The following is a 25967-nucleotide window of genomic DNA, read 5'->3' as shown; positions in this document are numbered from 1 at the left end:
AACTTTCCAAATTAAAACAAGTTTAAGTTTAGGGGGAAAAATTCAGAAATGAGAAAAAGATGGAAAACTGATGCACGTTTCAAAATCAGTATCTCCCCTGCCCGGAATAGTTCCTATAACAGCAATCTCCTAGGAATTGCTTCCTAACTGGATCTCTTGACAGTACTCTTTAAGTTTCTTCCCAGTGTGCTGAGTTTCGGGAAACAAAGGTTTTGTACGAGGTACAACATAACTTGTATGGTGAGAATTTAATGCACTAAATTAAAAACGTAAACAATATTACTAAAACAGTCAGAGCCCTTGCAAACTGTTCACGCTGTTCTCCTTTCAGATCTGGAGAGAGAAAATTCAGCATGACAGCCAGTTATGTTCTGACATGTTCAATCCACGTAGGCATAAACGCAGAATTTCTTCTGTCATTTCATCTTTCTGTCCTTGTATAGGAATTCTGGAGTAGTTTATGTGCTATGTTCTCATGGGTGAGCACAGAAAAACTATCATGCTCAAATAAGTCTCTTCTAGAAAAGAAAGGCTAGAGGTTTACCAAGGTGATGGCAGGGCAAAGGTCTAGAGACTGAAGCTCAGGCACCATTCCGCTACAGGCAGTTTTACCTCTACCTGGGTTCCCCGCCTGACAGACAGACAGAAAAACATCACCCTTTTTATCAAAAGCCTGTATAGGCTGGGCTGGTGGCAAAACATCAGGGTTCAAACAGTGAGCCTCCAATTAAAGGCCAAGATTTTAATCACAGGTCAACAGAAGATGACTAGGTGATAAGTTCAAATACTACATTACAGGAGATTCATTATGTAGAAAAAACAACCCTGTTCCTATTTGACTCAGAACTGCATAAGTCATTTGACAAGAAATTCTTTAAATTTTCTCTACAGTCATAGTTTTAATGTAAGTTGCCATGTTTCTTCCTGGGAAGCATAACTTTTGTCCCTTTGCCTGTATTAGTAGCAACATACTCTATACATTAAACAGTTAGCCTTTTTATTTGACTAATTTCCAATCATTAATGTAAAATTACAGCTCCAATCATTAATGTAAATTTTACATTAATGTAAAATTACTAATTTCCAATCATTAATGTAAAATTTCCAATCATTAATGTAAAATTAATGTAAAATTACAGCCTTTTTATTTGACTAATTTCCAATCATTAATGTAAATTTCCAATCATTAATGTAAAAAAACAGGTAAAGGTAAACAGTTAAGTATCTTCACCTTGCTATGAACTGAGATGTAGTCCCCCAAATTCATATGTTGAGGCTCCCAACCCCAAAGTGATGGTATTTAGAGATGGGATCTTCCGGAGGTAATTAAGTCATGATGAAGGTGGAGCCCTCATGATGGGATCAGTACCCTTATAAGAAGAAACCTGAGAGAAATCTCTTGTTCTGTCCTTGACCTGTGAGTTCACAGCAAGAAAGTAGGCCTCTGCAAGCCCGGAAGAGAGCCTTTATCGGGAACTGAATTGGCCAGCACCTTGATCTTGGACTTCCCAGCCTCTAGGACAGTGAGAAATAAATTTCTGTTGTGTAAAGCACCCAGTCCAGGGTATTTTGATAAGGCAGCCCGAGCAGACTAATACACACCCTATACTCTAAGACTCCTTCTATGCTATCCTTACTCTTATTTAACTCCTTTAGTTGTATATCAAGTAGTACATGAGTACAGACATACAGTCACCAAGCATTTATTGAGCAACTGTTGTGTGTCTCACTCTAGGCCTGACATTCAACAACAAAATTCTAAAGCAATGATGCTAGAAGCATGCTTGTCATTAACCCTACTCCTTTATAGTGCTGAATCCTGATCTGATCAAGGACCCTGGTTTCAAAAGCCTTTACAGGCACTTTCTGCTTTTATGACGATGTTTTTCTGGAAAACAATAATCATCAAGGAATCGACCAAGTTTCCTTATCAAAACAGCTTTATAATTGAAAGTTGCGATTCTGAAATATCAAATAAATGATGAATGTTTACCAAAAATATGCCAAAAATGTAAACATACTAAAACCAGAACCCTTAGTAGCTAAAAAAATAGAAAAATTATTTTCAAAATTCTACATAATGGACAGAATGTACTAAGTGTACTGATTATATAAAGGGCTCCAACCTATTCTAAAGTGTAAATACACAACATAAAAACACAACTTCACTGGACATAAAATATGACCTAATATGCTAGTTAAAGCGTGTGTGTGGGTGTGCGTGCACACGCACACACACTCACAAAACCAGCCTAGAAGTTTGAGAATCAAAGGTTGTCATTTACACAAGGGCTTAATCTCCAAAATATACAAACAGCTAATACAACTCAGTAACAAAAAAACAAACAACCCAACTGAAAAATGGGCAGAAGACCTAAATAGACATTTCACCAAAGAAGACATCCCGGTGGCCAATAGGCACATCAAAAGATGTTCAACATCACTGATTATTAGAGAAATGCAAATCAAAATTACAATGAGGTACCACCTCACACCAGTCGGAATGGCCATCATTAAAAAGTCTACAGGGGCTTCCCTGGTGGCGCAGTGGTTGAGAGTCTGCCTGCCAATGCAGGGGACACGGGTTCGAGCCCTGGTCTGGGAAGATCCCACATGCCGCGGAGCAACTAAGCCCGTGAGCCACAACTACTGAGCCTGCGCGTCTGGAGCCCGTGCTCCGCAACGGGAGAGGCCGCGACAGTGAAAGGCCCGCGTACCGTGATGAAGAGTGGCCCCCGCTCGCCGCAACTGGAGAAAGTCCTCGCACAGAAACGAAGACCCAACACAGCCAAAAATAAATTAAAAAAAAAAAAAAAAGTCTACAAATAACAAATGTGGAGAGGGTGTGGAGAAAAGGGAACCCTCCTACATTGTACATTGGTGGGAATGTAAGTTGGTACAGCCACTATGGAGAACAGTATGGAGGTTCCTCAGAAAACTAAAAATGAATTACCATATGATCCAGCAATCCCACTCCTGGGCATATACCCAGACAAAACTATAATTCAAAAAGATACATGCACCCCTATGTTCATAGCAGCACTTTTCACAATAGCCAGGACATGGAAACAACCTAAATGTCCATCGACAGATGAATGGATTAAGTTGTGGTACATATACACAATGGAATACTACTCACCCATAAAAAGGAATGAAATAATGCCATTTGCAGCAAACATGGATGGACCTAGAGATTATCATACTCAGTGAAGTAAGTCAGAAAGAGAAAGACACATGCCATATGATATCACTTATATGTGGAATCTAAAATATCACACAAGTGAACTTATCTATGAAACAGACTCACGGACACAGAGAACAGACTTGTGGTTGCCAAAGGGGGGAGCGGGGGAGGGGTGGATTGGGAGTTTGGGATTAGCAGATGCAAACTATTATATATAGAATGGATAAACGACAAGGTCCTACTATATAGCACAGGGAACTATATTCAGTAACCTGTGATAAACCATAATGGAAAAGAATATGAAAAAGAAAGTCGCACCTCTGCTGGGACTTTCAGAGCTGTGCAGTTTTTCTGCCAGGAGCCACTGTATATATATGCATAACTGCATCACTTTGCTGTGCAGCAAAAATTAACACAACCTTGTAAATCGACTATACTTGAATAAAATAAAATTTTTAAAAAAGGTTGTTTACAGATGAGGGATGGAGATGCAGAAAAGTGAGGGAACCTGGCTAAAGACACATGGAGAATTAGGGGTAAGGTGGGGTAGGAACTCAGGGCTCAGTCTCAGGGTTTTCTCCACATTCTGTACCTTCCTTTTTGGTACCAAGTAGATGAGTACACTGATATATCAGTATGTAATTACAGGGAAAATTCCATGAAAATCGATACTAGGTAACAACAAGCAAAGAGCGAATTGGGAAGCAGCACATTATTTTCAGGCTGATGGCACTACTCAGAGTTCTGATTCAGATTCAACTTGGAATAAAGTTGCACTTGAAATGCTCGGTTAGCTTGGAACATGAATGCATCTTTCTTTAGCCAAGCCACTCAAATAAGCCTGGCTACTTTGTAGGATGTTGTCCAGCAACACAGGATATAAACAATAAGGTACTAGGTTTTTTTTCTGTAGGTGCTGGGACTTTCAGAGGTGCACAGTTTTTCTGCCAGGAGCCACTCTAAGTTATGCATTCCTAGAAATAGCAATAGTTTTCTATAAAGAACATTTCTTAAGCTTCAAAACAGATTATCAACATATAGGATTAAAACAACCAATAATTACTTATTATAAGCTAAACATATACTTTAGTTTTTCAACTACCAAGAATTATTATAGATTTCAAAGTCAAAATTTATATAGCATTGAACTTCCTCATAGAGTATTCCAGTTTATTGATGATTCTGGTTATTTCTCAAATTGCCATACAATTTCCTTTTAAGAATTTTAAATCTATTCAGAGCAGACACTAAACAACTGATCTCAAGCAATGGCAATAATTCTGAAACTGAGAAAATAATTGTCATGTCTTCAAGGTAGCTCTCTGGGGAAGGGATTGAGCAATTGGTGGGGGGGGTCTTAGGAGGAAGACAAAGAAAGATATGGGAATCTCTGGGGCAAAGTATACTACAGAGAGGAGTAAATGCTTCACATAAAATTGGCAGAAAAATGAAGATGGCTTAAGATTAAGATATTTTTTCAGGGATAAAAAAAAATGTTAGAATGATAGTGTATTTGTGAACAATTGGTGAACTGGCAGTGAATACTAACAGGGTTTGAGGACATGTGGAAATTTTTTTAAGCAACTAAAAATTTAAAAGCTAAGTACTAATTACTCATGGTTAAATAACCGATAATGATGAACAGTGATCCCCTGTCCCACCCACCCCTCACCTCAGCCTTATGCCCCAGAAAGAAGCACCTACAACTTTTTAAAAAAAACAGTTTCTGTTTCTAATTCTTCCAGTGGTTATATCCACCACTGTATATAAATCTGTGGAAACTGCTATGCATTGATACATTCATTTTAGAATTTTTATACTGACCTCCTGCTCCGTGGATGGGTGAGGAATTAGCTTACTTATGTCCCCTCTTCCCACCCCCCAATCATATCAATTTCCCCTTCTCAGTGTAGTTACATTATTATTTTTCATTTTTCTACTGGTCTCTTTTTAACATATTTACATATTATCTTTACCTCTAGCAGTAGTACTCACCCTGCTCTAAGTTGCTTATTTGCTTAACTCCCCCAAAGACTGTGAGCTCCTAACCCAGGAGGGAAGCAGGGTGAGATGCAGAAAGGGAGAGGGTTATGGGGAGGAGACGCTGGAGGAGTCGATACCTGAGCTGTATCCTGAGAGCCGAACTGGAGAGGTACAGGAGGCAGGGGTGGGATGAGGGCATCTCAGGAAGAGGAAAGGGCATGCGCAAACACATAGAGGGAGGAAAGAGCATGGTAGACTGGGAACAGGAAAAGGTGCAATAAGACAGGGCCGAGAAGGCAAGGGGTCCTTCATCATCCGGCAGGGAAGTAAGCCTGCAGCAGAGAGCAGCTACCAGTAGAGATGGCATTAGGGAGAGGATAGCAGGCCTGGGACTTTTCAGTGGTGCGTGTGCACTGTCTTGTGTCTGCCCCTGTCTTAGGAACACCTCTTCCTGCTCCTACCCTAGAGAGATAACTGGTATCCTTGTCACCATCACAATGGCACAGAACATCATTCTCAACCGCACTTTCTGAAGGGCTGAGTAGGACTAAATTAGAGGGAGTAATTTCTTCTTCTATTAAGACTCCAAATGAGAGAAAGAGGAATGGTTATTGAATGTACATCTAAGTTTAAAAAAATAAATAAATAATTCCATGATCTAAAATTAAACAAAAAATAAAATGTAGAGAATACTATATTAGTGACTTTTTAATGATACTAACAGATAACTACAGTCCTCAAATAACCGTCTCAGTATGCTAGCATTTATGCACTGTATAGAGGAAATTTACATTTTTTTTTCATTTACTGCCAATCGTATGCTAACAGGAGTCATATCATTTTGATATAATAACAAAGTGCCTAATTCAATCATCTTGAACATTAATTGATATGTTTGTAGCTGAGTCTCCAGTTAATTACCTGTCTTTTTTGTTTAATTTTGAGATTTAAATCTACTTCTCATCCAGTCTTGCCTGTCAGTGTCCTACATACGTCTGTGACCTTCATCTTGTGTAATCGAGGGAAAAAAAAACATCTTAGCAAAGCATTTTCTACTCCTGTACTTATTTAATATATTCATATTTTCTGATTCATCTTTCCTTTTATAATTATATTTTTAAAGTCACATTAAGCCTGCAGAGGTAGTGGGATAAATGTCTCTATTCTAATAAACATTTGTTCAAGCTAGCTAAAGTCTTTTTTTTTTCCTGCATCAGATCTTTTACTTATTCCTTCAAATTTTTCTAAAGAGTCTTCAATGGCTGTAGTTATCTAGAACCTTTTAACAGTCATTGCTTATATTGTTTTGAGATGCTTTAAATTTCCAAGTGGAATTTTTCTGAAAATTATCTGTGCTCTACTTTATTTTTTAATTTAATTTTTTTAATGTTTATTGTTTTTTATTGATGTGATTTTTAAAAATTAATTAATTAATTTATTTATTTTTGGCTGCGTTGGGTCTTCGTTGCTGTGCACAGGCTTTCTCTAGTTGCGGCGAGCAGGAGCTACTCTTCATTGTGGTGCCCGGGCTTCTCACTGCAGTGGCTTCTCTTGTTGAGGAGCACAGGCTCTAGGCATGTGGGCTTCAGTAGTTGTGGCACATGCGTTCAGTAGTTGTGGCTCGAGGGCTCTAGAGCGCAGGCTCAGTAGTTGCGGCACACGGGCTTAGTTGCTCCATGGCATGTGGGATCTTCCCGGATCAGGGCTCGAACCCGTGTCCGCTGCATTGGCAGGTGGATTCTTAACCACTGCACCACCAGGGAATCCCCTGTGCTCTACTTTATTAGTACTATGTTTACATTGAAATACATTCCCAGGCTTACAGATTTCTACTTCTCTTGTTTAATCTCAGCTGGATGAAGAAATTTAAGAAGTGTAAAGACCAACCAAAGGCAAAAACAAAACAAAAGAGATTAATTAGTGGCAGTGCTGAGGACTAGAACTCAGGCCTGTGAGCTTCCAAAAGGAACATGCTACTATGCATGTAACTTTCAGGGAGGCCACTGATAGCATTTTCTTCCAATTAAGGCATTTGGCTCACCATTCTTCATATTTCAGTTTTTTTCATTTGAAGAGTGAATGATCCTTCCTATTTTTAAATTCAGTTTCATTCAGTCAACATTTATTGAAGGTCTTCGATGTACTAGTAGGGTCCACAGAAGGTTAAAGTACAAACTTGCTTTCTGCTTCTATTCTGACTCTTTTTATTAAACACCTAATATAGAACTCATGCCAAAGAAAGTCTTAGGAATTGCCTTGCTCTCTGAAAGTTCTTTAAGCACTCTGAGTTCATAATTTTGTAAAGTGACAAAAATCAGTCTTAACATATCACTCATTTGATCCTCCAGATGAAATAAATAGTTATCTTCTAAATAACTAAAAATAGCTAGAAATGTCGTTTAGTTTCTCTTCCTTATTCAGGTCTGTATCACACACTATCTAAAACCTACATAATTTGTTTTATATCATTTTTATATTTTCATCCCTTTTGTATCCTTCTTTCTTTTTTCAACAATAATTGTTTTTTCTTTTCTTTGATTAGGCAAACATAAAACTCAGAGGAAAGATAAGAATCAGTTTTTTAAAATTTAATTTAATTAATTTATTTTTTATACAGCAGGTTCTTATTAGTTACCTATTTTATACATAGTAGTGTATATATGTCAATCCCAATCTCCCAATTCATCCAAGACAATCAGTTTTAAAGCACTGTACATTCCTGGTTTCAATACAGTCTTTCCCTCAAATATCTGGATATTCTGTTACCAACCTGTTACTGGAAGGGAAAGAATGGGCAACAATATAACACATGAAATATAATACCATTAATTCTAATAATAACAAACTAAACCTAGGGTAAAAGCACCTGTATGGTAACTTTCTGCAACATTAGCAAATTACAATTAAAATATCAGTCAAGAGTATGATGATCAATGAAAATGAAGGCATAACTCAAATGTCCAAAAGTACAAATTCCTCACCCAATTTAAGGCTGGATGGTCACTCTGTGCTAGCTCTAGGAGCCAGACTACTTGGGCTCAAATTCTAGCTCTGTCAACTTAGAGGCTCTGTGAATTTGGGGCAGTTATTTAAGTTCTCTGCACCTCAGTTTCCTTATCTGTTACATGGGAATAATACTGCCTGAAACCACACAATGTTGCCATCAAATACGGGCACTGTCAACTTTGATTGTAATAGATTACACAATCTTTCCAGAAAACTTGATTCTTTATCATTCATCTTTCTTCATGCTGGAGCTCAAGACTAATTTTGTAAGTTTTATATATTCTTTGGCTTTTATCACCTGAATACTCTTGTCCTGGTCCTGCCAATCACATCTATCCACTTCAGGATTTTCAAACCTGGCTCTAGGGAAATGACTCTTATTCTTTGAAATTCTGGGGCCCTGAGTGAAATGGGGGTAACAGATCTGGGGGAATAGTCTCTAATGCACAAGGCCTCCCCACCCCCTTTACTTCTTCCAACACCTTATCTCTTCTGTTAATTACATGACCAGAAAACAGGACTGCTTTTATCAGTAGATATTCATTGATCTCAAAAGGATAACTATGCACATATATATGACAGGTGCAAAGATAATGGGCTAGAAAGCCTGCTTTCAGCTTCTTTGGGAACAAAAGGATATTTGCTATTTTTCGTTTTTCTATTAAAGTCCTGGCCTGACCTATTTTTTTCCTTTATTCAAAGTTAAGCCAGGAAATAATACATTTTATTTTTTAGTTAAAAAACAAGAATAGAAAAGGGCCTCGTTTAGTAATGAAGGGAGCATAACCTTTATTCAATGCAAAGGACACTGGATTCTATATTCATCTGGGCGCCAAATAGCTCTCTAAGCTTTAAAAACTAATTACAGGAAGAGAGTGTGATTTTTCAGTCTTTTTGGCTCATGCCACGCTCTGTGGTACTCTAATGTGTGAAAATCAAGGCTCTGTAACTCTACCACATTGGAATATCAATGAAGAGTCTTCCCCTCTACTTACCTTTGCTTTCAGGATAGAGAATATGACAGATTAAGAGAAAAGAATCAATCACATACAAAACAAAATAGATCTAAAAAATTATTTTTCTTCTCTTAAAGCAAATAGAGTTTGTTTTCAAACCATGTCTGTTTGCATGCAAAAACGTGGACAAATATCTCAGTCATAATGTTCAGAAAATAAACCAGATACTATGGTGAAATTTATATAAAATATAAGGACAGTCAAAACTAAACTATGGTGATAAAAGTCAGAATAGTGGTTACCTTGAGGTAACCTTCTGGGGGTGCAAGAAAAGTTCTGTATTTTGATCGGGGAGGTGGTTACATGAGTAAAATCACACATAACATTTCTTTGAGTTATATACCTAAGACTGCATCTTACTTCATGGATATAATAATTCACCAAAAATTTTTAAAAATATGTTTAATTTGCTTTGCCTTCAAATTTAAGATGGAAGGTGACAATGCAGTGAGCAAAAAGGAAATAAAGAAAGCCAAGAACTTAATTCTAGCTCTTCTAAATCAGAAGCATGAGGTGGTATACAGACGTTCATCTCTGGATTAGCCTTCTCTTTTCTGAAATAGGGCTAGAAACCCTTCCCCTTATCTCTAAGCTACTGAAGATAACTAATAAAACTGATTGAAAATCTCTTTGCAGGCATAAAAGACAATAAGCCTAGGAACAACAGGAAGAAGACTTACTTTCAGTTAAAGTAACCTGAAAAGTTGGGGAAAAATAATTATCCCCCAGAAGTTACTTCTAATATAACTACTCAGGTTATAGATGTATTAAATAAGTACACTTAAAGATCAATAGTGGGACCATGCTTACCCAGACCTCTTAGAAATCTAGCAGCAGGAAAACATGATGGTAACATGGCCTGACTCTCCCCTAAGGTCAGTTTGATTATTCCTAGTTGGCACTCTAATTAATCATGTCTCAATAATTCTTTACCTCTTTTGATAAAAAAATCATGAGGCTACTCTCTGCTACTATTGCTATGACAACATGATATAAATTAAGAAGTGTAGAGAGCAGGGATAGGAAATATAATTTTAAGAGTGTATAACTTATTTCATATGCTAGGGAAAAACGTATTCATCACAGTAAAAGTTTCAGAGAAAAACACCTCTGTGACTTTGGCATAAGAAAGGATTTCTAAATAGGAAACAAAATGTCTTATCTATTAAAAAAATAAATTTGACTTATTAAAATTTTAAAAGTCTGTTTATTAAAAGACACCATTAAGAGAGTGAAAAGGCAATTTGTAAAGTGGGGGAAGATGACATTATCTATCTATCTATCTACCTACCTACCTACTACCTATCCATCGCAAAGGAGTTACATCCAGATATATAAAGAATTCCTACAAATCAGTAGGGAAAAGACAGACAACCTAATTAAAAAATGGGCAGTAGATCTGAACAAATATGTTGTGAAAGCGGATATTCAAATGGCCAATAAATACCATAAAAGTACATTAAAATATGTTCAACTTTGTTAGTCATGAGAGAAATGCATATTAAACCACACTGAGATACCTCTACAAATCTACTAGAAGGCCAAAATTAAAAAGATGGAAAATATCAAATATAGATGAGAAACAGAGCAATTGGAACTTTCATACACTGCTATGAGAGTGCAAACTCTTATTACCACTTTGGGAAACTATTTGGCAGTGTGCACTACAACTCAACATATGCATATGTTATGACCCGGCAATTTGACTCCTAGAGTGTAAGCAATAGAAATGTATACATATGATTACTAAGAGGCATATAGTAGAATATACAAGGCAGCACTATTTGAAACAGTTTTAAATTAGAAAGTACCCAGGTACCCAACAGGAGTAAAATAAATGAATGCATATATACACACATAAACATTCAAATAATATTAAAAAATATCTGGGGTGTACCCATATAATGGAATACAACAGAGTACAGAGTAATAAGGACCTATACACAAGAATATGGATGAATCTTGTCAATATAATGTGGAACAAATGAAGCCAGTCATAAAAGAATATATAAGTGCATGATTCCATTTAAAAGGAATCCAAAAAAAGATTAAACTAATCTATGTATTTAAAGGTCAGATACGGGTCATTTTCAGAGAGGAAAACAGTGACCATAAGGAAGCACGAGAAGGCTCACTATTGCTTTGTTCTGTTTCTTATTGCTATTATTCTGTTTCTTGATCTGGATACTGTTACACAATGAAAAGTATGAAAATTTGCCAAGCTGTGCCTTTGACACATGTAAACTATAGGTAACATAAGCAGAGAGATGGAAACTCTAAGAAAGAATCAAAAGGAAATGCTAGAAATCAAACATGCCATAACAGAAATGAAGAATGTCTTTGACGGACTTATTTAATAGACTGGGCATAACCAAGGAAAGAATGAGTATGCTCAAAGAAACATCAATAAAAATTTCCAAAATAGAAATCCAAAGAGAAAAAAGAATGAAAAGAGAACAGAATATCTAAGAACTGAGGAACAAATTCAAAAAGTTATAATGTATGTGTAATGGGCACACCAGAAGGAGAAGAAAGAGAAAAGGAAACAGAAATATTTGAAGCAATAATGACTGAGAATTTCCCCAAACTAATGACAGACACCAAATCACAGATCCAGGGAGCTCAGCGATCACCAGGCATGAAACACACACACACAAAACACCACACACTCCTATACCCAGGCATACAATACTCAAATGGCACAAAATCAAAAACAAAGGAACTTTGCAAGAAGCCATAGGAAAAAATTACCTTCCCTATAGAAAAACAAGAATAAAAATTACATTGGACTTTTCTTCAAAAACCATGGAAGCAAGAATAGCAAAGTGAGATACTTAAAGTGTTAGAACAATCATCAACCTAGAATTTTGAACCCTATGAAATTACTCTTCAAAAGTAAGGGAAAAATGAACACTTTCTCCAACAAAAATTGAAGGAATTTGTCTTCAGTAGACCTGCCTTACAAGAAATGTTAAAGAAGTTCTTTAGGGAGACTTGGACCTACATTAAAAAAGGAAGAGAATTAAAGAAAGAATAATTGAAGGTAAATAAAATCTTTTATTTCTCTTACTCTTAATTGATCTAACAGGTAACAGTTTGTTCAAAATAATAACAGCAACATTATGTACAGTGATTATAGCTTATGGATAAATGCAGTGAATGGCAGCAATGTTATAAGGGATAGGAGGAAAGAATTGGGACTACTTTGTTATAAGGTACTTGCATTAGTTATAAACTTATGTTGCAAATTCTAGGGCAACCACTAAAAAAAGAAGAAAAAAAGAAATATAATATATATACTAAGAGAGGAGAAAAAGTGGAAGTATACAAAACACTCAGTTAAAACCAGACGGCAGAAAAGCACGATCCATTGTTTTAAAAATCATTAAGATTGCCTCCATTAAAATTAAAAACTTCTGCTCTACGAAAGACTCCGTGAAGAGAATCAAAAGACAAGGCACACACTGGGAGAAAATTTTGTAAAACACCTATCAATTAAAGGACTGGTATCCAAAATATACAAAGGACTTTTAAAGCTCAACAATAAGAAAACACATGACCCAATTTAAAAATGGTAAAAGATCTGAACAGATATCTCACCAAAAATATATATATAGTTATTAAATAAGCATATGAAAAGATGCTCAACATCATATGTCATTAGGGAAATACACATTAAAACAATGAGATCACTACACATCTATTAGAATGTACCAAATCCAAAACACTGACAACACCACATGCTATCGAGGATATGGAGTAGCAGGAACTCTCGTTCATTGTTGGTGGGAATGCAAAATGGTACGACCATTTTGGAATACAGTTGGGCAATTTCTACAAAAACTAAACATACTCTTGACATACATCAACGTGATATAGCAATCACATTCCTTGGTATTTACCCAAGTGAGCTGAAAACTTACATCCACAAAAAACCCTGAACACGAATGTTTATAGCGGCTTTATTTATAATTGCCAAAACGTGGACGCAACCAAGAAATCCTACAGTAGGTGAGCGAATAAACAAATTATGGTATGTCCATACAATGGAGTATTATTCAGAGATTAAAAAAGAGCTACCAAGCCACCAAAAGACATGGAGGAACCTTAAGCGCATACGGCAAGGCAAAAGAAGCGAATCCGAAAAGGCTATGTATTGTATGATGCCAACTATATGACATTTAAAGAAAAGGCAAAACTAGGGAGATGGTAAGAAAAAACAGTGGTTGCCAGGGGTTGGAGGAGAGGAAGGCTGGGGTGAATTAGGAGGAGCACAGAGGATTTTTAGGGCAGTGAAACTATTATTCTGCACGATACTGAAATGGTTACCTTCACTGTAACCAATGAATGGGTACACTCATTATACATTTCTCAAAACTCATAGAATGTACAACACAAAGAGTAAACCCTAATGTAAACTACAGACTTAGTTAATATTAATGTATCCATATTAGCGTACCAATTTTGACTAACATACCACATTACTGTAAGATATTAAAAACAGAGGAAATTGGGGGTGAGGGTGAGTGACGGGATATACGGGAACTCTGTTTTTCACTCAATATTTTCTGTAAACCTAAAACTGCTACCTCATGCAAATAAAGTCTATTAATTAAAAAATAAATTATGCACATATAATATAGTTTTCTTATCACAATATAACTAGCTGACAAGTTTTTCTGAGATAATGTGAATGATGAGGAAGAAACCATAAATAGGAAGACTTTAGGTTAAATTACAGGTGAACTTTTGAGTCTCATGATTTTGAGAAAGTTTTAAATGGCACTGTAGCAATTTTTCATAATAAAATGTTGGTAAAAATATGGCACCATAGTGTACGGATACGGTTAACTTTGTGAACAGTAAAGACCTATTTATCTATAGCTGCAACCCACATTCTGAGAGAGATGAGCCCACAGTTCTATGATGAATTAAAAGTAAAATATTGGTCACTACTTCTTTTATTCTTTTTCTGGTCTTTGCTTCCTTAAAGTGTTTTTACTTTATTTCATTTTTTAAAAACTATTTATTCATTCACTTGGATAGCAAAAGACAATAAGAATAAACCTACTTTTAATGTGACAAAACACTACCTCCACTTTTTTCCCCTACTTTACACAGCTCTAAAACGACAGAGGTGAAAATATTTCACTGTGGCAAGCAAGACATGTGAAAATGAGTAGCTTCGTCAAATTAGGTTACATTTTCATGGCTAAGTAAAAAATTTAAATTGTGCAAAGGTAAAAAGTTGAGTGATAAAGTTGAAAGCGAGACCTTACTTTTGTCAAAATAAGTAGAAAACAATTGGATACACTATACGTGAACAAACGTGGGAAGCACATATATATTTCTGGAAAGTTCAACTAACAGTTCTGTGAACTAAAGAACATGCTAAGAACAACTGTAACACACTTATGGGCAGGAACTTTACATTATTAATTGCCATGTTTCCAAGGTATGGCACAAAACAAGGGCAATACAGCTTTGTTGAATAAATAAATGAATCAATGAATAAATTATGAGCTTCCCTAAGAAGGGAGAATGACCTACAAAGTAAAAAATATTTTAACTTGATTTAGCAATGCTCCAAATTTGACTCACATCAATCCCTTCCTTCTAAAGTTTTGAGCACAAGCCATACTTGCACAGGAAATGAGGTGTAGTACAACAGAAACAGACTTTACTAAGTTCAGTTCATTGCTGTTTGATATTTAGAAATGGCCAAAATTTCACGTAGGAAAGAATTAGCTAAATGGATATTTTTCTTCCCACGTTTAGTACAACTTAGAAAATAGACCATTTTACCTTATGAAATCTTCTTCCTCTTCTCTCTTTGCCCTCAGCTGTTTGGGTTGAGCCATGTTAATCCAGTTTAGTAGAGATTTCAAGAGCCTGCTGATATCATCATCTTTTGCCCAAGATGCACTGATGACAAGTTTTTCTTCTGACTGGACAATGCCCCTAAACACGACCAACAGAAAAGACACACTTCAGGACACTGCCTGGCTTCCAGTTAGCATTTTCCATCCACCTTTGCTGCGGAAAAAAAGATACCATGCCCACCTCTCCTATTAACATAATCCGTTATCTAGTTGGAAGCATGACATCCATGAATAGGTCACTTTTGTGGGAAACATCATTCCTAGATTCCATTTTTAGTTTCTTCATTGTTGAGTAATTGTGAAACTAATAATATTAATTAGTTCCCCTTATCATAGTTAATCCCTTAGAATAAATGAAAGTGTATGGTAGGTTTGGGGGGTGGGGGTAGGTAGGGATTCTTTCGAGAAAGATGTTGAACAAATAAAAAGTGGGTTAACCATACAAAAGAGTGCAACAACATAAATGATACCTGAAAGGTGATGGAAGTGTTACAAAAAGTTGTTCTCTGACCTCTTGGTTTAAACTTCCAATTAGCTCTACTTGAAGGTGTTGTTTGAACCATGGACACCCCTCTATTCAAAGTAAATCTACCATCATAGAGAAATCTTCTGCCCCTGATGTCAGGCAGAAAAGTCTTTGATTATTGCTCTCTCCAGTGGGCTTTGACAAATGACCTAGAGTGACAGGCTTCAACTCCTTTAATAGGGCCCATGGGTGAGCTATTAACACGGCTCTTTCCAAAATGTACCTGCAAATTCACTGTAAGCGTTCAATTTCAACTTAACTAAGAAGCTTCCCTTTCTGTTCAACATTTCTGTCACTATAACTAATTTCAATGGTCTAAAAATCCCCCTCAGCAATTCTAGGTGACAGAATGACATTTATTTATGAAGGGATTGCTAATTAGCTGGCTAGTCCTCTGAAGTTGACCAAGACTATAGGAGGTTTTCCCCTCCATCACAGGCATGAATTTATGTTGGTATAAGGGTTATACTGAAGAACATGATGTGCTTCTAAATATACAATATATACACGGTGTATATGCTTGGACATATGGTAAAATCCTTTACCAAACAGACAATTAATGTTTGTAGACAGAAGTTGTTGATGCCTAAAAACCTTGACTCATGACAACCTAACTTGAGGTAACAAGATTTCATGATGTAGGGAGCAATACTGCCCTGGTAATCTGAAAATAAGCTAGAATAAATAAGGGAACCATAGTTGAATTCTTCTCACTACAAGCAAAAGTTTTCTAATAGTAACTATGGTCAGCAATACAAAAATTAGACTACAGAACCTTCTTCCCTGGGATCTCGCAAATCACTCTGACTGATATCTTCCATTTCTGTTTTTTCTTTGTTATTTTCTTGCATCTTTTCTGCAATATTTATGGATTAATCCCACAATATAATTTTTACACTTTTATACGTGGGGTGCCGGATTCAGTCTTACAGAATGGTACCATCTCAAATTTATGCTATTCCACAGCAGAAGAATCCTCAACATTCTTTGGCATTCTTTTTACCTGTCTCTGATTGACCTCCTCTCTCATTTGGTCTATGGCTATTTTTTTTAAATATATACATATTTGTTGAATTTATTTTTTTATACAGCAGGTTCTTATTATCTATTTTATACATATTAGTGTATATATGTCAATCCCAATCTCCCAACTCATCACACACACACCCCCCACCAGCATTTCCCCCTTGGTGTCTAGAAAAGGGAACACTCTTCACCGTTGGTGGGAATGTAAAGTGATACAGCCACTATGGAGAACAGTATGGAGGTTCCTTAAAAACTAAAAATAGAACTACCATACGACCTAGCAATCCCACTACTGGGCGTATACCCAGAGAAAACCATAATTCAGAAAGACACTTGTAGGACTTCCCTGGTGGCACAGTGGTTAAGAATCCGCCTGCCAACGCAGAGGACACGGGTTTGAGCCCTGCTCCAGGAAGATCCCACAGGCCGCGGAGCAACTAAGCCCGTGCGCCACAACTACTGAAGCCCACGCACTCTAGAGCCCGAGTGCCGCAACTACTGAAGCCCGCGCACCTAGAGCCCGTGCTCTGCAACAAGAGAAGCCACTGCAATGAGAAGCCCGCACACCGCAATGAAGAGTACCCCCCGCTCGCCGCAACTAGAAAGAAAAGCCTGTGTGCAGCAACAAAGACCCAACGCAGCCAAAAATAAATAAATAAATACATTTATTTTTTTAAAAAGACACTTGCACCCCAATGTTCATTGCAGCACTATTTACAATAGCCAGGTCATAGAAGCAGCCTAAATGCCTATGGCTATTTTTTAAACCTTTGCCCTTTCTTTATCTCCTCATTGCTTATCCCTCACATTCTTCCCATCCGCCAAAGAAAGGAGGAGACCTAATTAAATACTTTCAAACATCCCACCTCCTATCCCCCACAGAAATACTTTCAAATCTGTTTCATTCTCCTTCACTTCCAGTAATCCCTCTACCTAGGCTCTGGGGGACCCTTTCCCCACCCCACAATGATCCCCTCCTTTTTTCTGCATATTTAGGGTGGCTCTCAAAATATTCCTCAATCCCCTGTGTTATTTTTTTTAAATGAATGAATGACTGAATCTCTTTCTTGATCTAGCATTTCTCTCTAGTAAAGCTCCTCTCTCTCCTTCACACACACTGTCATCAAATGAGTGCAGCCTCCACTCACTGACGTTACTTTCTCACCTGTTGTTCACTTTTTCGACTCGTAAAGTCTCCCTCCAGGATCTACTCTATGATTTAACCCATCTATTCCTTCTTGCAAATTTTTCAATGATCATATTTTTTACTTCTAGACAAATGCACTGGCTTCTCCCCTCCAAACTGTCCTGTGCTTGTATTATGAATTCTATTCCTTCTTTTATCTCTTCAAATATTTTAAAAGCAGTAATTGTAAAGTTCTTTTTATGTGTCTCTGTCTTTTTTGGTAATTCTTTGGATGTCAAATGTCCTGTCAGCTGCATTTTCATTCCTTTCTCATGATGGTGAGTTTTCTCACGTGGTCTGCTCTGCTGGTCTGCAAGCTCTACCTCAGTGGGACACGTCCTCTGTAGGAACCCCACGTTTGCCCTGCATTTTGCAGATGTCACTATTAGGTGGGTTGCATTTGCCTCTCCTGGATCCTAAAGGTTTCACCAGTTCCAAATAAGATTTTAAGATTCTTTTTTCCTTCCTCGTCTTGGCTTAAAATTCTCTCTCCCTACATGGGTGGTACAAATTGAGGTCCTTAGTTGCACATGTCACATGTGTAGGATTCTGATTTCTTTTAGGGGCCACTTTTTCTACTCCAAGTAGGGTGGCTCATTCTCAAGCACAGAGTTTTCCTGGTTCCATTTATAGGTGGAAAAACCCCATGCACAACTTCTGCACCGATAAAATCTCAGGCCACGCAGGTGTTAATATGCTAGGCCCCTATTGGGTCTTCACCTCTGCTATGGTCTGAATGTTTGTGTCCCCCCAGAATTCACATGTTGGAATCTTACCACCAATTTGACAGTATTCGGAGGTAGGGCCTCTAGGAAGTGATTAGGTCATGAGGGTGGAGCCCTCATGAATGGGATTAATGACTTATAAAAGAGATCCCACAGAGTTCCCTAGCCCCTTCCGCCAGGTGATAATGCAATGAGCAGTCTGCAACCTGACTCTTCCAGCACTATGATCTTGGACTCCAGCCTCCAGAACCGTGAGAAATAAAATTCTGTTGTTTATTAGCCACCCAATCTTTGGTATTTAGTTATAGCAGCCCAAACAGACAAAGACAACCTCTATATGTGGTCCTGATACCTTTGTGGGCCTCTCAACTTCAACATTTGCTTGTTGCTATGGCTTTTAGTTCCTCCTTCATTTGAGGCATGTGGAAAATTTTCTTTCTTTTGAATTTGGCTACATATTTAAAATATATTCTTAAAGATACATATTTTTATCTGGACTTTCTATGTATTAGGAGTAGGAAAAGGGTTTCCTAAATCTGTCCACTCCACAATTCTAACTGAAGTCAAAATTCAGTATTAAATCAATTGCAGTCAGGGTTCTAGAACCACCGTTTCCCTGAAACTGCTCTACCAATCCGTGGGTATTTTTTTTACTTTATACTCTGATTATTCAGAAGCATCTGATACTTTTGACTATTCCCTTCTTAAAATATTACTCCTTTGGTATCCACATCATCATCTTCCCCTAAGCTCTTTCTTAGCCGAACTGAGGGTTCTTTTCCTCCGTCCATACTTTACATGTTGGTATTCCACAGCATTCTGCATGGTCTCACTTGGGCAAGCTCATCTTCTTGCCAGACATGACCCACCTGTATTCCAAAGACTCCCAAATTAATATCTTCAGGGCTGCCCTCTCTTCTAAGTCTCGGATCTGCATATACAAAGGTTAACGGGAGAACTGAACTTGGAAGTCCTACCAGCTATTTAAATTAGAGTCAAAGGAGCTCATTTATTATCCACATTTCCCTCTCCCACTGAACATCTAGTATTCCCTATTTTGGTCAACAGTCCAACCATCCATCCTGTTATTTAAGTCAGGAACTCGGAGTCATCCTCATCACCCACAGATACCATAACCTCCCAATTCCATCTGCTTAGTAACTTATAAATCTGTTGTTTCTGTCCAGGTTCACTGCCCTTAGCCTATATTTAGACCCTCATCATTTTTCACTTGGACTTGGCAGTAACCTTATAACTGGGTGTCTTGCCTGGAGCTTCAAGACCATCAGTCCAACTCACCAAATTAGTCGGAAGAGTCATTTTTCTAAAATTGTACAAATGCAGTCATGTTTTCTCCTTCTTAGAATTCTTCACTGATTCCTAATTCTAAGACCAAGTGCAAACCTAGCAAGGCATGAACATCTATCTTCTCAACTTCATCTCCTGCTACTGCTTTCCTCTTTTGTCTCTGTTCACTACTCCCAGTCAAATCCCTGCCTGTGTTGGCTGAACACCCTACCCGCAGTGAGTATTCTAATGGTTTCTGAAGGGGATATACTGTTTCCTGCTTGTATGTATTATCTCTGCCCAGAGAGCCTTTTTCCATCTTCCTTCTTTGCCTCTACTGATCAAACATTACCTCGGCTCTTCCCTTGGGACAGCTGAGTCCTTTCTTTTGTGCCATATCACCCTTTACCTGAGGTTTTCAATCTTGACTGCACCTGGGGAGGTTTAAAAAAAAAAAAAAAATACTGGACCCCCAGGCCACTTCTAAGACCTAGTAAATCAGAATCTCTGGGGATGGGACCCAGGCATCAAAATTTTTAAGAGTTTCCCAGGTGATTCCAATGTACACTCAAAGGTGAGAACCACTGCCTTACACATACCTCTGCTCTCAGTGGTCCTACCACAGTTCTTTACAAGTTGGCATCCCCTACTAGATGATGAGTTCACTGAGGACAGAGTTGATTTCTCATTAGCTTTTGGGCTCCTAGCGCCTAGCACAATACCTGGTATTTGGAAAGTGTATAAGAACTGAACTGGACATAAAAATAAGCCCTCTTCAGTTTTAGGAGACTGGGCAACTGATTAAGCTAAAACCATTTTAGTGGTTTTCCTTTACTATTTCTCTGCACTGAACGACTTAGGTGAGCCATCAAGCCATCTGGCATTTTAACCAAATTACAGATCACATTGCCATGGTCTCTCCATACCTGTCTGAATTCAGTACAAGTCAGAATAATGAATACAGGTGTGTCCCCTTCTGGAAAAAAAAAAAAAGTCCAACATAAAAAACTCCTGACTCAAGACAAATGAACCAAGGAGTGATTACTGTCAAACCTTCCTCTTCACTTATTCATAGGTGGTCTATTACTGGAAAGTCTCCTCAAAACCTCACTTTCTCTGGGAGGACTCTGTTGACTATGTCAGCCTACAGTACTCTTCCCCTTTGGAAAGCAAATGAACTAAAGCCTTCCTTTTATACTTATTGTTTATAACCTCATAATTAGGACTCTGTCCAACACAATGGGTTGGACAAACTATGGTCTGTCTGTCAAATCTGCCCCATTAGCTAACTTTGTATGTGTTGTAAGCTATGAATAGGGTTGACATTTTTTTTTTTTAATCAAAAGAAGCAGAATATTTTGTGACATGTGAAACTTATATAAAAGTTAAATTTCAGTGTCCATAACTACAAAGAACTGTGGCTGACTGGTTCAATTCCTCTTATACCCAACACTACAAGTCAAATTCTGCTCCACAGAGTGAGAAGTCCAAACCCAACTCAGTTTTCTTTGAGCTCATCCATCCTGGCTCCCATCTGCCCCAGGGTTCAGGAGACAGTTTGGGTCTGTATGTGTGAGATGGTACTGTACGTTTTCGGGATCTAGAATTTTTCATTTTAGCACTCGCTGGAATGAAAAGATAGCTTAGCGGGATACTATGTTAAAGGTACTCACATCATTTACTTATGCATTTTTTTTAAGACTGGTTCAATTCAATAACATGGTATTATATTACTGCCTTCACTAATATTCATAGATCCTGTCTTATTAAAAAACAGTAATCCAAATTAACTAGCACGCTGCCTACCTATATATTGCCCTCAACAATAAACTATTAATTCATATGGTAATGCACATCAATCCCAAAAGCAATTCCAAATATCCTGATTTGAAATATTAGCATTGATTAGCAACATACGATTACCCTAAAGGGAATTTTTCATTTTTCATTCAAATGGCAAAGTTCCCATCCTAACTAATTGCATTTATTAGTTTATAATTTTGAGATAAATGGGATTATGTGGGTTACAAAATTCCAGGATATATCTAAATAGCCTCAAAAAAGGAGAACTAAATCTACAATAATTATTCCACAAGAGGAATAGGGTCAATCACCACTACCAGGACCATAATCTACTAATTAATTCACAGCTCAACGGGCCACAGACAGAGCCGTCTGTGAAACTATTTGTACCTGTTCCCGGGAGGAAGAGGAAAATAGGTGGACCTCTTGGAACAGGTGATAAGGCTGCTATGGGAAGAGTCCACCCTCTAGACACAGCCGAGTGAATTTCATGCAGAAAACATCTGCTGGTGTCGACTGGCTCTGATGTGCACTGCTTCCTCTCTGGAACAGTTGGGAAATCCAAGTGTGCCTGGTCCCTGGATACAGCTGGGGTGCTGAGTCTTTCATTAGGTAAACAACCAGGGGCCGGTGGGGCTAATTGGATTCAACTGTTTGGTGGCAGCCTGGGCATGATGTTTATTTTCCCAGACTGAATCTTTCAGACACTTCAAAAACTAGGAGCCAAGCTAGATAAATAAACCCCGGACAAGGCTGGTCCAAATTAAGCTACTGCAGTCAATTTTCAACTGTGAACGACTGGACCTATAGCTGGCCAAACAGCAGTGCAACGTCCAGCAACACCGTGATCATGACAATGACGGATGCAGAAATCAAAGCTGGTACTATGCTGCCGATTAAAACAAAACAAACACAAACACAAAAACAAAACTAAAAAATCTCTTAAGATAAGATGGAGCAGAATAAACAGGAAGAGCAAAGAAACATCAGGTTGTCTTTCACATCACACTCATCATAAAGAGAGCTTTATGATGCTATGTATTTCTACCTCAGAACCACAACTTAAGAAACATCCGATAACTCTGGAGATGGGTGATGGGAAACAGAAACAATTCAAGAGGACCCAGGGAAAAGGACTTGGAATTTCAGAGCTTACAGGAGGTAACCTTTGGGGATAATTTAATAACAACCTTTAAATAGAGAAGCTCTCATATGAAGGGTCATAACTGTTTGATACTTCAAAAACCAAGAAGAAACTAATTATATAGCAGAGTGGACCAAGAATGTAAAATTTCTGAGAAATTTATTTTGTTTGATACTTTGATTATTTTCTATTAATGAGTGTAAAAATCCATTACGGCAGGATGTTGCTTAGTTTATTCACTTCTAGACTCTTAGCTCTAGAGTAACGATGGGCTCCAGAAATGCTTAATAAATAATTATTGAATAAAGTAACAGACTGAATGAATGAATGACTGATATTACTGAAGCACAAAACATCAGGGGTGTAACAGATGGCATAAAAATATTTTTTTGCCATCTTCTTAGGAAATATCAACAATATTATCAATGAATTAATTTAAAAGTAAATAATAACAAGAACACCACTTACAGCCGCAACAATAAATAACATTGGCTGAGACTTATGTAGTATTTACCACGAACTAGGCATTCTTCTAAGCACTTTACATATACTAACTCCTTCAATCCTGATAACAACCCTGTGTGGTAGGCCCTGTTATTATTCCCATTTGACAGATGCTACGCCAAGTTACAGAGATTAAGTAACTTGCCCATGTCTAGTGGCTGATGAGGGTAGAGCCTGAACTGAGCCTATGGTGACTGTTCTGGAGTCTGTGCTCCAATTATAATGTCTCTCTGAACTATTTGAAACCTTTGCTTGAGTTTCCCATTTCCTCTTTAACTCCACTGCCTCTTCTTTGGGCTTCAGAGCCAGACTTAGCTCCTCATGCGCGTACAGCCATCTGCATACTCTGTGACCCGCATGCTCTGTGTTCATACATAAATGGTATGAACCTTCCTGAACCTCTGTTTTCTCATTTGTAAGGTTGGGAGAATCTAACCTTCAGAAGTGCTGTGACTGACGAGATGAATCGATGACTATAAAGTCCCTTGCACAGTGACCATGTACTTTCCAGAGTGCGTATTTCCATTCTAGTCCAGTTTGCTTTGCTTCAAACTGACTGCAGCTGGCTCCTCGCTGATCATGGTAGACGGAGTTAGGTGCGGGGAAATTAAGACTGGCTGTTGCTAGGGAATTCGTGGGACACCTGGTTGGGTGGGCAGCATCTGTATTTGGCAGGAAGGCAGTTGATGGGCACTAGAAAAGTAAAGCTATTCACTTGATCAATAAACATGAGGGAAAGGCCTGAATGCAGATATCATGCTAAATGTTGGGAAAAAGACATAGTAACTTCCTTCTAGAGCCCCAGAGTTGAGATCAGTAACACATACGAGAATCACTTTGGGGATATTTTTGAACTACTCTTGCCCAGGTCCGGGGCTCTGTGGGCCTAGTGTGGGAAATCCAGGTTGTGTGTTTTAAGATCTCCTCAGATAACTCTGATGCGAGTCCACAGTTGAAAAATGGTGTTTGAGAGAGAAAGACATGTAAACCAACAACTGATCAAATAACACATAATAAAGAAATTTTAAATTGCAATACACTGGGATAAATATCAAAATAGTTACGGGTAATAAGTTACAGGAGCACATAAAAAAAGCTCTCATTTGCTGAGTGCTCTCTATGAACCAGATACTGTACATATTTTATAAATGTTCTTTTGTATCTCTTCACTATTTAATAAAAATGAATGTATCAGTGGTAGGTGAACCCAGAGAGTGGGTTGGTTCAGTTTGGTTCATACAGCACAGTTTCAACAGGCAAACCGGAAGACAGGCTGGCATGGAGCTTGCAGAGGGTTTCTCTGGCATATGCCCTTGGCTCTCCTGAGGTTCAAAGTTAGTTAGCTGGCAAAGACAGCAAGGCCAGCTCAACTAGACTCTCATTCATTCAGGATCCTGGTCTCTGTCTACACAGGAAACCCAAAGGGCTTCACAAGCCGTCACAGCCTACAGTGTCTAGTCTCTGCTCTTTGGCACAATGGGGCCACTGAGACCTTTTTAAGATACCACTCTGATGACAGACGAGGTAGGTCATCTTCCTTCCCAAGACCTATGATGGTGCTCCTGTACTTAATATGGGAAGTTTAAAAAAAAACAAAACTCTTTTCTGCTCATTCTTACCCAACTACATTGTCACCTCCAGTCATTTTCATTTCTCAACCCCTCCTCCATGCATCATGTCCCTACTGCTTGCTCATCCTCTCTGGTCTGTCAAGAATTTCCTCCTTCACTCAATAAACATGCTGAGGGCCAACAAGGTGCCCAGCCCTGTGCCAGATCTGGTTTCTGCCATGGCTGATCACAAGTTTATCTCCACGTCGCTCTTCCTTCATGCCCTGGCATGAGTTCTCAGGCCTCTTTGGAGAAGTAGTAAAACGTGGACCCTGGGGATGGTTACACCTTCCCCTAATAAAAACATGTTTGTGTCTTATATCAACTGAGCCTCTAAGATTAGAAGATGTTTTATTTGTATTTTCTACCAGGCCCAACACAATGCAGGAAGGCAAAAAAAAAAAAAAAAAAAAAAAAAAAAAAAATTGATTAATGAACTGATGCTAAATTGGAACAGACAGAAACTTTAAAAAACTGTGATTTTCCATTGTCAAATGACTATTCTGGGACACATAAGCTGCTGCTTGTACCTCAGGACAAAGAGGACGACAAAGGGGGAGAAGCACTCAGCTTGGAAGTAGCAGACCAACAGACCAACTGCCTGACCACTAATGCAGAGCTCCAGAGAATTCACAGCTGAGTTCTCCTTTAAGCCCCAAGGGGTGTGACTAATTAAGAAAAAGACTTCTAGTCCTCACCTCACTTTTAGGAAACCTCTCTTTATCCAAAGCACGTAACATGACATCATTATATAGAACAGGCCTTCTCTCCAGAGTGAGGGGCTCAGAGAAAGGTGAGATGTTTCTGACCTCTCCTCAGATCTCCAGACTCCCAGTGGACACTCAAGTTCTCATGGTAAACTTGGAAAACATGCCAGCTCTCAGCAGAGGGCATTGTGAGCTTATGGACTGGATCCTTTCAGTAAAAGATATCTGCTGAGAAAGAATCAGATTGCAATGTTTCCCTGCTCCCTTCCTCCTTCCCCAGTGTTACAGCATTTTGGATCATTTGAATTGTATATGGATTTCTATTTAAGTCAGCCATTTGCTGGCAGCAAAACTAGAACATTTCCTGTTTTTCCTGTC

General features: G+C 38.1%; 1 protein-coding gene across 1 annotated transcript in view; it reads right to left on the bottom strand.

Annotated features, from left to right (window-relative positions):
- Positions 1-25967, bottom strand: part of EXOC4 (exocyst complex component 4) — an 813300-nt gene that overhangs the window by 131300 nt on the left and 656033 nt on the right. The window contains exon 13 of the mRNA XM_068549476.1: positions 14995-15150. Within this exon, the coding sequence (XP_068405577.1) occupies positions 14995-15150 (156 nt within the window). The remainder of the gene's footprint in view (positions 1-14994; positions 15151-25967) is intronic.

The sequence above is a fragment of the Eschrichtius robustus genome, chromosome 8 (genome assembly GCF_028021215.1).
Source record: "Eschrichtius robustus isolate mEscRob2 chromosome 8, mEscRob2.pri, whole genome shotgun sequence".
In the NCBI taxonomy this organism is placed as follows: domain Eukaryota; kingdom Metazoa; phylum Chordata; class Mammalia; order Artiodactyla; family Eschrichtiidae; genus Eschrichtius; species Eschrichtius robustus.
The sequence above is the reverse complement of the archived record's forward strand: the minus strand, read 5'-3'. Positions and strand labels throughout refer to the sequence as shown.